Here is a 12,465-nt window from a genome sequence, read left to right on the forward strand (position 1 = left end):
CCTTCCAGCCTCCATGCACATTGCATGCATAGAGTGCACAAATTCTCATGTAGGCAATATATTCATACACATCAAATCAAAACAAATTTTTAAGAATTACTTCTTTTTAATCACATAATATTTCAAGTTAGTATATTTAATATTTTTAATGATCAACTAATGAATTGCTTATGGGATACCATTATAAGAAAATGAACATAGCATAGAGTTGTAGAAACAATACTTAAACATATAATTGACAGAAAAGTGAAATAAACTTGGTACATAGAAGGTAGAGACAAGGGTTGAAGAAAAGAAATGAGTATGCAGATATCTGTGCTGTTGATTGACATAGCTAAAGAAAGCAATATTAGCGGCAAATGCTAACAAACAACTGTGGTGGCTTGAATATGGCCCTCATAGACTCATGTCTTTGAATGCTTGGCCCCCAGGAGTGGTACTATTAGGAGGTGTGGCCTTATTGGAGAAAGTGTGTCACTGTAGGAGTGGGAGAGCGTCCTCCTGGCTGCCTGCAGAAGACAGTCTCCTCCTGGCTGCCTTCAGATCCAGATGTAGAACTCTCAGCTCCTGCTCCAGCACCATGTCTGTCTGCAGGCTGCCAAGCTTCCCACCATGATGGTAATGGACTGAACCTCTGAATCTGTAAACCAGCCCCGTTTAAAGGTGTTCCTTTATAAGAGTTTCCTTGGCTATGTTTTTTTTTTCTTTTTACAGCAATAGAAACCCTAACTAAGACAATAATCAAACTCTAAAGTACTAACTGGTTTGAATTGTTCAAAATTTATTATTCTTAAGTAACAATTTTACTTAATCAATAGGAAATTGATAAAGTGCTAGATCCTGAATTTCTGGTAAAACCTTCCATGACCAAGGTTAGATCAGTAACCTGTCCTCCAGACATAAAATGTAATTTACATATTTTACAAAGGTATCAAGGGTTATTTTTGAAGTTATACATTTGATATTTTCTATATACATATATATATAAAATCTATAGGTAAAAGAAAATACCATCTTCTAAAAGAAAAACCAGATAGAACTTCATTGATCTGAAACTAAAGGACTGCTCTCCATTTCTTGTTAGGACTTGTTGTGTAAACTGTAGAAAAAACAGAAAGTAAAAACAAGAGATAAGTGTATCATTGGATTTCAAATTTTTTTATAGTAAGGAAAAGGAATTTTGGTTGACTATAAAGTGAGTTTCTTCTTGAAGGTAAATATATGGCTGAGGCTTCTACACGAAACTCAAGCTTTGAAACACTTCTTGATTTTAAGGACTAAACTTTTATAAAAATGCCTGATTTGACAAGTTCATCTACCATTAGGAAAAAGTTATAGGACTCTCACTTTACCGTCTCTGACGTCACTTAAACCCTGTGCCTATTCTACAATGTCCCCCATACCAGTGCCCTTGGTCTTGGCGTCTAGAAGAGAGCTGTTCTCCCGGGCACTGAGTGTCACTATGGCAGAGGACTTGGACCCTACTTCTCCACTGAATGTGCTATTTAAGGGAGACCTCAGACAAACACTTGCAAAACTGTTTAAATGCCAGTAGAATTAAAATTCAGAAGGATACATACATATCTTCCCATCTTTCTCTAGTTTTCTCAAATGAAGCAAGAGATTATGCTCTGCCATCTTATGTAAATTCTCTGGAACATCCTGAAATATAGGATAAAAGGAGTCTCATTTCTAAAGAATACTCAATTGTTTAGAATTTTTAAAACAAGACACACACAACAGAAATGAAAGTTTAACCGGAGTACACTATAGTGCTAGCTTAAGTCAGGGATGAGGCTCAGTTGATAGCTTTCCTACCATACACAACACCCAAGTTCTACCCCAGCACACACCAACTGGGTGAGTCATACACAGGTAACCCCAGCACTCAGGAGGTGGAGGCAGGATGGTCAGATGGTCAAGGTCATCCTTGGCCATTGTGAGTTTGAAACCAGCTTGCCATAATGAGACCCTGCTTCAAAAAGGCAAAATCAAACAAAATATATAATAGCAACTTAAGCAATTTCTACCTTGCAAATGGTCTTGTTTTAGAATACTATTCTCTTATATTTCTATAGATAAAATAGTTAAATGCCACAAATTTTGTTCACTATGGAACTCCTAGGGTTTAGCATAATGACACACAGTAGAGACTCATTAGCATAATGACACACACTAGAGACTCATTAATACTTATAAACAAAGGAGTGAGCATAAAGATTTCTCCTTGGTTTTGAATAATCTTAAATTGGCTTTATGCTCTTTTGGGTATTATGATAATATCTTTGTATCTTATGACTCACATCTTTCCTTTATCTTGCTAAAATAATGTAACATTGACATGTTTCAATAAAGAGAAATTTTATTATTTAAATAAGGATTACAATTCTGAAGCCAATTTTCTTGACTAAACCCACTTTGTCTGTGCCCTACTTAGCTTTAATTGTCATGGTGACACAGTCCACAGACACGGGACAGGAGAGCCTCAGATTGTCCTGTAGGCGTGTCTGTGGGGACCCTAGAAGGGTCCAGCCTACTATGGGAGGCACCATGCCTAGGCAGTTGGGTTCTGGGTTGTATAAAATAACAGCAGCTCCACCATGGTTCCCACCCTGTGCTCTTGCTCCGACTTGGACTGTGACCTGCAGCTCTTCACCAGCTAAATCCTTCCCTGCACAAGTGGCTTTCAGTCAGTGAGTTACCACAGCAGTGGAATGTAACTAGGCTACTCTGGTTCTCAGCTTCCTGGAAATACTTTGCCAATATTGTCAAATTATATCAGTCAAAATTCGGGGGATTTGTTTGTCCCATTGTACATGAAGCCAGGTAGTTGATCCTCTTTTTATTTTTTATTTTTCCCAAGACAGGGTTTCTCTGTGTAGCTCTGGCTGTCCTGGAACTCACTCTGTAGACCAGGCTGGCCTCGAACTCAGAAATCTGCCTGCCTCTGCCTCCCAAGTGCTGGGATTAAAGGTGTGCGCCACCACTTCCCGGTGTGATCCTCTTTTTTGAAGATCCTCTTTTCTGTATTTATCCCACTTCATTAACATTCACAGTCTTCTTGAATATTCTCCCTTAGATTTACCTTAAAACATTGATATTTACAAAGAGACACTGATGTTTACAAAGGGTTGTCTCATTGGCTCGCTCTGTCTTTTGAGATAGTTCAATCTGTATATTCACTGTTTGTAAGGCTGGCCTCAAACTCACTCAGACTCCTGAGTTCCAGTATTGTATGTGTTTCCCTTTTCATTTCTACCCAGCTAACACACATAGAAGTAATAAGCAGCGATGATTACCAAATTCTCCTTTAAGAGCAGTACCAGTGTAATGTTTGACATCTCACCACGTAAGTTACCCACTTAAGATCTGTGACTGATCATTCCCAGATCCTATCTAAGGTTTTTAGCTGGTAGTGAGGTCTCCTTGTGATCTGATCACATGTCCTCTTCTTATCTCACTTCCTGAGACTTTCTTCCTGTCTAATGTCACCTGTGACATGCGTACTCCTGTTACATGGCTTCTTTGTGGATTTTCAAATGCACAGGGGTCTATGGTTACTCCTAGGTTTGAATGCACCTTTCACTTTGTCTAGAATGACTCCTTTTCCCTTCTACTCTGGTCAGGAAAGCGCTTACTCCTCCTTTAACCCATCACTGTGTATCTTCACTGGGTAAGACTGACTTCAAATTTTGTGTTACCATATGGTGTATAGAACCTGAAGTTGAGTGTGAAGAAAATATGATTTGGATATTCAAAATGCCCCACCATGTGAGGCCTTTGGAGTGTTGGAGTATTTTGGATTAAGAGTATTCAACCTATCTAAACCATGTAGTGTGTGTGGAGGCAACTGTTATGACAGCCTGCCTTCACTAATCCTTGGATCTGTCAAAGGCAAAGGGCTGTGCTTGTGTATGTATTTCTGCACTCACTGTAGCATGTGGCATATAAAATATTTAACAAGTGCTGAAATGACTAACTCACTCTAGGCTGTCTCATGCTAGTCCACATGCAGGAGGTGTTTCACACACATGCACGGTGACTGCCTCTGTTTATGTACAGAACCTACTCCTGGGTGAAGCAGCACTGTTTACTTAGGCATGAGCATTACGTAAGGACTCATCTGTGGCAGGGTTTAGAGAGCTTAGCTAGCTCCTCTTAGGTTCCGGGAAGACAACCCCTCAATGTATCAGTGTATAGTTTAGAGTGGCTACATACTGGTATTAGAGAGGTAATGTGCTCTTACACACAATTTTAATGCTTTTCTTTATCGTGTTTGTGCTCACACGCGTGCATACTGAAGCTACATGTTGACCTTGGGTATTTTCCTTGCCTACTTTCCACCTTATTTTTTGAAAAAAGGGTCCCTCACTGAACCTAGAGCTCATGGATTCTGCATCCCTAGCACGGGGATGACAGGCATATACTGTGACCTTTAGCTGTTCAGTCCTCACACTTGTACTATAGGCATTCTAGTGACTGACCTATCTCTCAGCCCTGTAAGAAAATACTTGTATTAATTTTTCCAATGACTTTTTTCTCTGGTAGTGCCAGAGATCCTAACCCAGGGCTTTGAATATGCTAGGCTGGCTAATACTATACTCCTGAATCACATCCTGGTCAGAGGTGATCTTCATTTACCATCCTTGTCTGCTGAGAGGAGACCCAGTGAGCATGCTCTAGCAGTCTGAGGAAGTTTGGGCAGCTTTATAAAGGCCCTTTACTAATTGTCCAGTCTCCAGGTTACCTCAGGGTAGATACTAACTCCATGAGTGCTGAGATTGTATGTGTGGACTACTGTGTCCATCCTAGGGGGACTTTGAAAACTTAAGTAGTCTGCCAAATCCTATATACCAAACTACTAAGCTATTCTACCTGCACGGCAGGTACTCGCCTTGCTAAAACATGGAGCAACATGAACTGAATGTGCCCAGGGGTCACACACTGAGTCTTCCTATAGAAAGTATTCTATTCATGTGTTTTAATGCACATTTCCCCATTATTAGGCTAAAATTTCCCACTGCTAATACCCACGGTGGTTTTGTTTGCTTGTTTTGTTTTGTTTTGTTTTTGTTTTTGCTTAGAGGGTCACATTCTTTGTCACCAGGTAACCAAGATGGCGAGAATAGAATGTGTCATTATAAACTCTGCAGGGCCCTTTCTCTGGCTGAGTTCAGGAAGGGTTACAGTGGCTCAGGATGGCTACACTTGCTCTCTATGGACACTTTTTTTCTTAACTTACACTCTTGATCTCGGGTGTAGACAACTGGAATTCCTTAGAGAATCCAAACACTTGTTTACACCTGGAATGTTTACCCTACAGCTTACTGAATGGACTGTAGTAAAGAGCGGCTGTGTACAGATAAGATGAAGTTACCTTGTAAATCATTTTCGTAAGTTCGGTTACTGTAAATGATTTCTCAAAGTTATCACGAAATAATGAAATAATTTGTTCTTCTCGGCTATTTCTGTGAGAAATATATTCCAGAATTTTAGCTTCAGCATTATGGATTATTGGGCCATGTCCTGAATTAAAAGAATAATACAAATTAGTGCAACCAAATATAGAAACACTAAGTACAAAGCTACTTTACTCTATTTAAACATAATTCATATGCTGTACTGAAAAGCACTTTAAATACATACATAGTCATTGCTTGGAAAGCTCACGGGTCCAAGATGTAAGGACTGCGCACACAGGACCTTCAGAAGTGGCCTGTCAACAGTCTGTGATAGGAGGAGGGCTCTCCAGAGGCCCCACCTCTCCCTGAGGAACTGCTGTCTGTCAGCAGTTGCCCGGGAGGAAGAGGCAGTTCCACTCTGTAGTGTAGCCACTGGTAAACTACCAATGCTCCTCCTATGAACAACTCTCACCCATGCTCCTGTGAGCAACCCCAATAAATTCACTGGCTCGCTGCAGAGAGACACTAAAGTAGAAAGGGGAACGGTATTTGGGAAGAAGAAAGGGATCACTGGGAATGGGAGGGGGACAAGAAATGTATTAGGTTAAAAAAAATCACCAAATCATAATTCTTAAATATTTCTCCATTCCACGTGTACATATGTCTGTGAATGGGTACATGGGTACCTATGGAGCCAGAAGTTACACTGGCTCTTCTGGAGTTGGTGCCACAGGTACTTGGGAGCCACTGGACATGAGAATGGAACTTCCACCATCTGAAAGAGTAGCACACACTCTTAACCAACCACTGAGCCTCTCTCAAGCTCCTCAAAGTACATTATATAAACCTATGAAAATGTCATAAGGAAACCAATTGTTATATATAATTAATGTATGCTAATAAAAAGCACTACATTACAGATAGCCTGCGGGAAAAATTAAGCTTTGATGGCAACAATAAAAAAACTGTGTACAATGCCAAAAACCTTTAGCAAATTCTATCAAATGAAAATGTGTAATGCTACTATGTGCCTTAAAATATAAGATCGATTTTAGCAATAATATAAGCACTAACACAGTAGCTACAATAAGAGTAGGTAGCATGTAAAGTGCTCTCCACATACTTGAAGTACCCTGTGCTTATAGGAATCCCAGGAGGTAGGCACTATTACTATCCCCAGGGAAGGAACATAAACTGCCCAGCTATGTAGCTAACAAGGGGCGGGGCTGAGATTCCCACTAGGCAGTTCTTAAGCACCATGGGTGAAGTCTTAACTGCTGCAGTGAGCTTACTAACAAAAGACTGAAAAAGCATACAAAAGCAGGCTAAGACCCACAGAAGAATTAAAATCTTAGAGCTAATGTAGCAACTCAGAACTTGCGACAAGCCAAATGCAGTTACCCTGAAATTGCCTGCTCTTTGAACAATGTGGCATGGGACAGAAGTCCACAAAAGGAATTTTTAAAATCTTTGAGAACAAAACATCCAGAAGCAGGCTAACCAAAGATCACATAAAGAGCACTGGACTTTGCTTTGTGACAGGCTGTTCCTTCTTAGCCCTGTGAGGAAAAGTGAGTCTCTCTGAGGCCGTTTCTGCAGCTGTGTAGTGACACCATCACCTACTTCATAGGGCTTTGTTAAAGCACAGGCCTATATAAAGTCCCCTGGATGATACCTGAAGAGACACAGTCTTTATTATATGGTAACTATGGTGACAGCATAATTTGCATAAAGACAACTTCCTTGCTAATAATACAGGAGGTTCACTGGATGCAAACATTAGAGTCCCTTTGTAGGTATCATCTCTCGGTCTCTAGCTCAGGAGTGCCCCAGCAGCTGCTCCTTGTATCACAGAGAGCCATCAGCACCCACTCTGTCCATGTCATGGCAATCAATACACATGCCCAGCCATATGGTGCATTTACTATTTCCTGAGCGTGGAGAACTCGTGGGAGAATGTAGGTGAACTGACAGATCTTCCCGTGGCTATTTTGTTAGGAGCAAGTTAGAAAATTAAGCAATTCCCCTTTCCCTTCTGGGCCTCTTGCTGGATTCTTCCTTAGCTTCCTTGACAGAACATTCATATAGTAACCAGTGCAGTGACATCTGACATACAACAGTTTCTTCTTCTGGAGATCGGATATGTAGCATTTTATAGTTGCTATGGAAACCCGACATCAGCATTGTGAGTTTAAAAAAAAGTTCAGAGGACAGGTGTTACCCAAGGTTTGACAGCTAAAATGTAGTTTATGAGAGAAGCCAGAGTCAGTTAATAAAAACAACAGTAATTGAGGTACTTTCGCTGCAACAGTTTTGTCAATGGCTGTCTGGATGTTGAAGAAAACTCCTTACAGAAAATGTTATGGATGTGGCTCTCAGCCAGGAAAGAGCCAGAGGTGGAACTTAAAGATGCAGGGTGGGGTGGCCATTAGGATTTCCCTTTGTTTAGCTGGGTGAGAAGAGTCAGGGTAACAGATCAAACTGCACTGAGGGAGAGCCTGGGAAGCAAGAGAAAGGTAAGGACTTCTAGAAACATGGACAAACACACACGAAGGTGATACAGAGGGGTCTTGAAACATTCTTCAGTTCCACCCAACTCCTGAGGAGAGACCCACAACTTTAGAAGGCCTTAAATCTACCTTAGGGATCTGGTATGACTGAGACTTCTGTGTCACAGCCGATGGAGAAGCATCGACCTGTTAGTCAGCCCAGGGCAATCCTGAGAGGGGCTTATTGCTTGAGATTGGGCTATACTGGAAATGAAATGAAGAACTAACCCCAAGTTAGCGAGCTGGGGGGCAGGCTGCTATGGTGTTTGCCTGGATGGAAGAAGACTGAAGAAGCAATAGTGAGGAGGGCAGGTGTAAATGTGGATTTGCTTGGGCGTTCAGAGAACAGGAAGAGATGGGGCTGTGGGGTTGGGGTTATTGGGCCCCATTTTGGCCCTGGTTTGGGCCTTGAGAACAAACCTGAGCCTGGCTCGAGTTTCTGCGGCCTTGTGGGAGAGCCCAAGCCTGGCTTGAGGTTCGAGACTGGTCTCAGTCACTTCCTATTGAGGTGACTCAGCGAGACCTGTTTGGTCCTGCCTCTGCCCTGTTGCTGAAGTGGGGCTTTGCCATTGGCCCTGTTAATTACTCCATACCCTCTGTCACCCTTCCCCGCCTCCTATGTCATCTTACCCCACCAAAAATCCTCCCTATGTTCCGAACTTATATAAGCGAGAGGCTGATGCCATAAAATTGAGTTCCTGCTTCGACAAGGCTCCTGGCTCGGTGTGTTTCTTTTGGGCCGTTGATACACGCCATCCTGTTCAGCCCTGGAGAGACCCTGGTGGGACTGGGACCTCTCTCCAATCATCTGGACCAGTCGGCAGGCAGGCAGCAGGCAGCCAGCAGGGGTGACTGGTGACCCTGCTCTGTGGGGTTGAGGAACTTATCGCTCATGGGAGCTGCATTTGTGCATGTGTCCAGGCAGGACTGACAGCTCAAAGCCCGGTTCTCCTGACGCCTTCTTCCTGCAAGGTGCTTTAGTGTTTGGCAGCATCTGGAGGTGCTGAGATTGGCACTCAAGCTGCTGAGTTCCCTAAGTTTTTCATGTCCACTGAGGAATTCCGTGGATAAGTCCTGCTAGGTATAAAAACTGAGGGACTTCTGAAAGAAGTGAGAACCCGTTCAGCTGAGAACTCGGGCTAGCAGTAGCTCCTGAACATGAGCAGGGAAGCCCCAATGGAAGAAGCAATGCTAGCAGGAAAGAACATCAAGGGCTGAAGACTGAGAGATTATTACATTTGAATATCAGTAAGACTGAAAACAGAAACCACGGCCACAACACTCAAGAGTCTGGGCCAGATGAAGACAGCAAACCTATGCATGTGCAGTGTTTAAAGGAAACTAAATGTGTTCAGTGATGTTACAGCAGAAAAATTCCCAAATGTAGGGAAAGAATGGACATTCAAGGACAGAAGGCATTTAGAATCCACCACCCCCCAAAACAAAAACATGACCAGAAAACAGCCTTTCCATGTCATACCATAATTGAAAAATGCCCAGAGTATGGAACAATTAAAGAATGCTGAAGCTGTGCAGGCCATGTCAGGTTACAAAGGAAAATGTTAGAATAAAAGCAGACTTGTCAGCAGGAACGCAAAGGCAGGGAACACAGACTGATGTGTTTCAAGTCTTCTGAGCTTATTGTACAGCCAGTGAAGTGATCCTTTACAGAGTTCCCAGTGCATTGCAAGCATGGACTAAGGTAATCTGCATCTCTTCAGGAGAAGTCACGCAATAGCCATGAAAGTTCTACATTACAAACATCAGGCTCAGTAGGTAACTGCACTTGCTTAATAGCCTGACAACCTGAGTTTGAGCCCCAGGACCCACTGGTGGAAGGAGAGAACCAACTCCTGAAAGTTGTCCTCTGACCTCCACTTGTGTGACACACACACAAACTCATACACACACAAACACACACACACACATGAACCAACTCCTGAAAGCTGTCCTCTGACCTCCACTTGTGTGACACACACACAAACACACACACACATGAACCAACTCCTGAAAGTTGTCCTCTGACCTCCACTTGTGTGACACACACACAAACACACACACACATGAACCAACTCCTGAAAGTTGTTCTCTGACCTCCACTTGTGTGACACACACACAAACACACACACACATGAATGTAAATAAACATTAAAAATCCAGAGATTTAGATCAAATAAGAAAATTAAGTACCCTGACATCTTAAAATAACTCAAACCCAAGATTAATAAATAGAAATAACATTACAGAGAATGACGTAATGACTAAGAAAGAGACAAAGAATGCAAAACATCAACCAAAGAACTGCTTTTTTTTTTTAAAGGATAAGATTCCCAAACTCTTAGCCAAACTAACCAAAAGGAGGAGAAAAATATTTAACAAAATTGAACATGAAAATGAGAGTACTGCAGGAGAGCCCTGAATTTCAGATTACTGTACAGTATTCTGTAAATCCAGTCTGTTAAAAATTGGAACATCAAAAAGAAATGAATTTTCTAGTATATGTGACATACCAGAATTGAAAGGAGAAGACATAAACAAGCAAACATCTGGATGAGAAATAGGACTGAGGTGTCACTGTGGGCCTCGACAAAGAAAAGCCCAGGAAATGAGCCAACAAGAAAGGCAAAACAGGCCCATATCTGTAATAAACGTCACATCAGAAGAAAAAAAGTTGACAAATTCAGCACCCCTTTATGATAAAAGTCCTGCAGAATGCAGGCTAGGAGAGCCAGGCATGAGCATTGTAAAGGCAGCGCATGACGAGTTTAGTGGCTAACACACAACCTGGGGAAAAGCAAAGCATTTCCTTTGAACTCAAGAACCAGGCAAGAGTGTCCACTGTCTCCACTCTAACTCAACACAGTCAGTGAACTCAAGAACCAGGCAAGAGTGTCCACTATCTCTACTCTAACTCAATACAGTCAGTGAACTCAAGAACCAGGCAAGAGTGTCCACTGTCTCCACTCTAACTCAATACAGTCAGTGAACTCAAGAACCAGGCAAGAGTGTCCACTATCTCTAACTCAATACAGTCAGTGAACTCAAGAACCAGGCAAGAGTGTCCACTGTCTCCACTCTAACTCAACACAGTCAGTGAACTCAAGAACCAGGCAAGAGTGTCCACTGTCTCTACTCTAACTCAATACAGTCAGTGAACTCAAGAACCAGGCAAGAGTGTCCACTGTCTCTACTCTAACTCAATACAGTCAGTGAATTCTTTTGTTTGTTTGCTTTTCTTTTTTAGAGAGACAGGTTGTCTCTGTGTAGCTCTGGCTGTCCTGGAACTCACTCTGTATGCCAGGCTGGCCTCGAACTTAGAAATCTGCCTGCCTCTGCCTCCCAAGTACTGGGATTAAAGCCGTGCACCACCACTGCCCAGCAGTTATTAGGTTTATTAACGAAAGAGCCCAAATAATCAAAGCAACCTTGAGCAATGCTGAATGGTATCATAGTATCTGATTTCAAATTATACTACAGAGCTACTGCAGCCAAAACAGTTTGGTTCTAGCACAAAACTTGATACCCAGCCTAATGAGGGACCCCAAAGGAAGTCCCATAGCTAAGCTATGGAGCCAAACAGAATGTTGGAGAGACAGTGAGGGAACCTGGATATACACATGTTGAAGAATGAAACAAAATAGTGGTCTCTCACTTTGTACCAAAAAACAAAACAAAAAGGCAAAAAACCAAACCAAAGCACCCCAAATAGATCAAGGATCTTGGTATACAACATGCACCTTTGAAACCACTTGAGCTAAACGTGGGGTAAATACTTTAAAAAGAAAACATGGAGAGACTTCTGGAAAGGACTCTACAGTTCAAGAAAATGGGCAAGAACTGATGAAAAGATGAGATTAAAACCTTCTGTGCCAGCCCGGCAGTGGTTGCACACACCTTTAGTCCCAGCACTCAGGAGGCAGAGGCAGGTGGATCTCTGAGTTTGAGGCCAGCCTGGTCTATAGAGTGAGTTCCAGGACATCCAAGGCTATAGAGAGAAACCCTGTCTCAAAAACAAACTCTGTGCCAATAAGGAACCAATCAGTAGTGCAAAAAAAAGCCTACAGACTGAGAGGAACTCTGCCAGCCACTGATCTATCTAGCACGGATTGGTTGGTCAATTTCTCAATCTCTCTCTCTCTCATATGTACATGCATGCACCCACAAATGCACACACATGCGTACACAATAACAAAACACCAAAAGAACAAATAATGCAGTCAGTAAGTGGGAAAATGAAAAGAGACAGGATCTTATCACATTGTCCTAACTGGCTTAGTATGTGCTGGGTTACTGAAGCTAGCCTTGAATTTATAGTAATTTATCATGTAATCCTCCTGCCTTAAGTACTAGGGTTGCAGCGCGAATCATCATACCCAAAATTACCTCAAAGAAGCAATTTTCAAAAGAGGTACAAATAGCTAATACATGATGGTATTATTTAATAGCATCATGCAAAGAAATGCAAATCCAGACTATACTGAGATTTTCACTTCATTCCAGTCAGAAAAGCTATC

General features: G+C 42.0%; 1 protein-coding gene across 1 annotated transcript in view; it reads right to left on the bottom strand.

Moving 5' to 3' along the window:
• Nucleotides 1-760: 760 nt before the first annotated feature.
• Lactb2 (lactamase beta 2) overlaps nt 761-12,465 on the bottom strand; it is a 30,884-nt gene continuing 19,179 nt past the window's right edge. Inside the window, exons 5-7 of the mRNA XM_031366902.1 lie at nt 5,378-5,526; nt 1,581-1,662; nt 761-1,099 (exon numbers count right to left, since the gene is read on the bottom strand). Of these exons, the coding sequence (XP_031222762.1) occupies nt 1,056-1,099; nt 1,581-1,662; nt 5,378-5,526 (275 nt within the window). The 3' untranslated portion in view covers nt 761-1,055. The remainder of the gene's footprint in view (nt 1,100-1,580; nt 1,663-5,377; nt 5,527-12,465) is intronic.

This window comes from Mastomys coucha, unplaced genomic scaffold (assembly GCF_008632895.1).
Source record: "Mastomys coucha isolate ucsf_1 unplaced genomic scaffold, UCSF_Mcou_1 pScaffold14, whole genome shotgun sequence".
NCBI classification, from domain to species: Eukaryota; Metazoa; Chordata; class Mammalia; order Rodentia; family Muridae; genus Mastomys; species Mastomys coucha.